At 54.1% G+C, this 1,785-nt stretch overlaps 1 protein-coding gene across 1 annotated transcript; it reads right to left on the bottom strand.

Annotated features, from left to right (window-relative positions):
* Nucleotides 1-535: 535 nt before the first annotated feature.
* PpBr36_04825 (uncharacterized protein) lies at nucleotides 536-1,703 on the bottom strand (the record flags this gene model as incomplete). The annotated part of the gene is made up of 3 exons (XM_029891984.1): nucleotides 536-599; nucleotides 797-1,427; nucleotides 1,508-1,703. The coding sequence occupies 3 exons, from the start codon at nucleotides 1,701-1,703 to the stop codon at nucleotides 536-538; spliced, it is 891 nt and encodes a 296-aa protein (XP_029749610.1).
* Nucleotides 1,704-1,785: the final 82 nt, after the last annotated feature.

The raw sequence follows: 1,785 nt of genomic DNA, 5'->3' as shown, positions 1-1,785 counted from the left end.
TTTCTGGACCGCGATGGTTTGGGATGGCGCTGAATAGACCCTCCGCTTTAAATCCCCAGAACAGCAAAGACTGGGCGCATTGATATAGCATTCGTAAGCCCTGATCTTTTGGCGAAGAACCGTGAAAGTAAGCCATCACTGAGCACCCATACAGGTCATGGAACCTTGTTAGGCATCGGCCTCTTGACGTAGAACAATGCCATATGTATCCAAGACTTGCACAGCTAGTATCCCTTTCCAATATCCCACTTCAGCCAACCAAAGTTATTGCTGGATTTCAAAAGCCAACTGATGCGCATCACGCGTGTACTGTTCGTCACAAGGGAAGTGCGGATATTAGCGCCCCCTAGCGCCAATTGCACCAAGAGACGCAGGCATCAGGAATCCACGTGATCTCAATTCTCCTGTTTATTATCTTGACATCAACCCTTTGCCAATTGTGTCCGTCAATATACAGAGTCAACTAAGCTCACACAGCCAGCATTTGTCACCACGGCCAATCTATGACCCAACTCTAATAACATGTACATGCGTTTTAACAAGAAAGATCATAGTATGGGTTGATGGAGAAAAGATCACCAGGGCCATAAACGCCGAAGCTTTATCATGCCATGTTAGTAAGGACTCTGGATTGCGACATTTTCAGGAAGCTGGAATCAACTTACTCAGTCTCTGCCTGTCCCCATTGGCTCTCTTGGAGCATGTACCTTTATTTGAAAAAAAAAGAAAAAAAAAAAAATTGTTTAGCCATGTACTCGGTGCAGTCAAATGAAGCAGAGATCCAAAGTCGACTTACCACCAGACGTTGATGTTGGCACGGATCAGGGAGCACGCAACTTCCTGCCAGTACCTCCTGGCGTTCTGGGCACTGGCGACAGCCTGGTTGACCTGCTTTCCGACGACGGGCCAACCAGTCTCGGTGATCCAGACGGGCTTGCCCTGGGAGATGGCGATGGTCTTGTTGAGGCCGTCGTAGAAGCGCTCGCGGCTGTTCTCGATGGAGTTGGGCAGGGTCTGCTCCCAGTAGGGGTAGCCGTCGAAGCCGATGAAGTCGATGGCGGGGATGACTGCAGCATTCCGGCCGTCGAGGAAGGCGTTGTAGGTGTCGACGTGGCCGACGGGGACGTTGGCGAGGGCCGTGCCGCGGATGAGGTCGCGGGTGCGCTGGATGCAGTTGAGCAGGTAGGCGGCGTCGACGCCGACCTCGTTGTTGGTGTTGCGGTAAAGGTCCTCGGAGCCGACCGAGATGCCGACGACGAGCGACGTGAAGGCCGTGCCGTACTGGTCGATGGCCTTGCGCAGCGCAGTCAGCTCGTTCTCGATGGCCTGCGGGCCGCCCGAGACCCAGAGGCCGAGCAGGAGGGACGTGCGCGTGTTGATGGCGGCCGGGATGGCCTGGACAACGTCGTTGGCCGTCTGCCATTGGACTGTGTGGGTTTTAACTCCCGTGTTAGTGGGTCCCCGTGATAGGCAAGGTGGGGCGGGGGCGGGGACGGAGCAAGCTAACCCATAGTGTACAGGCGCGCAGAGTTCCATCCGGAGGTGCCCGGCAGCTGCTGAGCACGGCGGAACTCGTATTCAAAGTCGACCTGGAACTTGGGCTGCTGGTTCAGGAAGAATGCGCCATAGTTGAAGCCCTGGATTGCGTTGGCCGTGGTGGCAGCCATGGCCGCCATTCCGGCGAAGACGGTTGCGAAACGCATTGTTAATTTTTTGGGCGAATTAAAATTAAGGTAGATTGAGTATATAAACAGGCAGAAAATATATGGTTTGTTCCCACGTGGT

This window comes from Pyricularia pennisetigena, chromosome 6 (genome assembly GCF_004337985.1).
Source record: "Pyricularia pennisetigena strain Br36 chromosome 6, whole genome shotgun sequence".
Classification (NCBI taxonomy): domain Eukaryota; kingdom Fungi; phylum Ascomycota; class Sordariomycetes; order Magnaporthales; family Pyriculariaceae; genus Pyricularia; species Pyricularia pennisetigena.
This window is presented reverse-complemented; position numbering and strand designations above follow the sequence as displayed.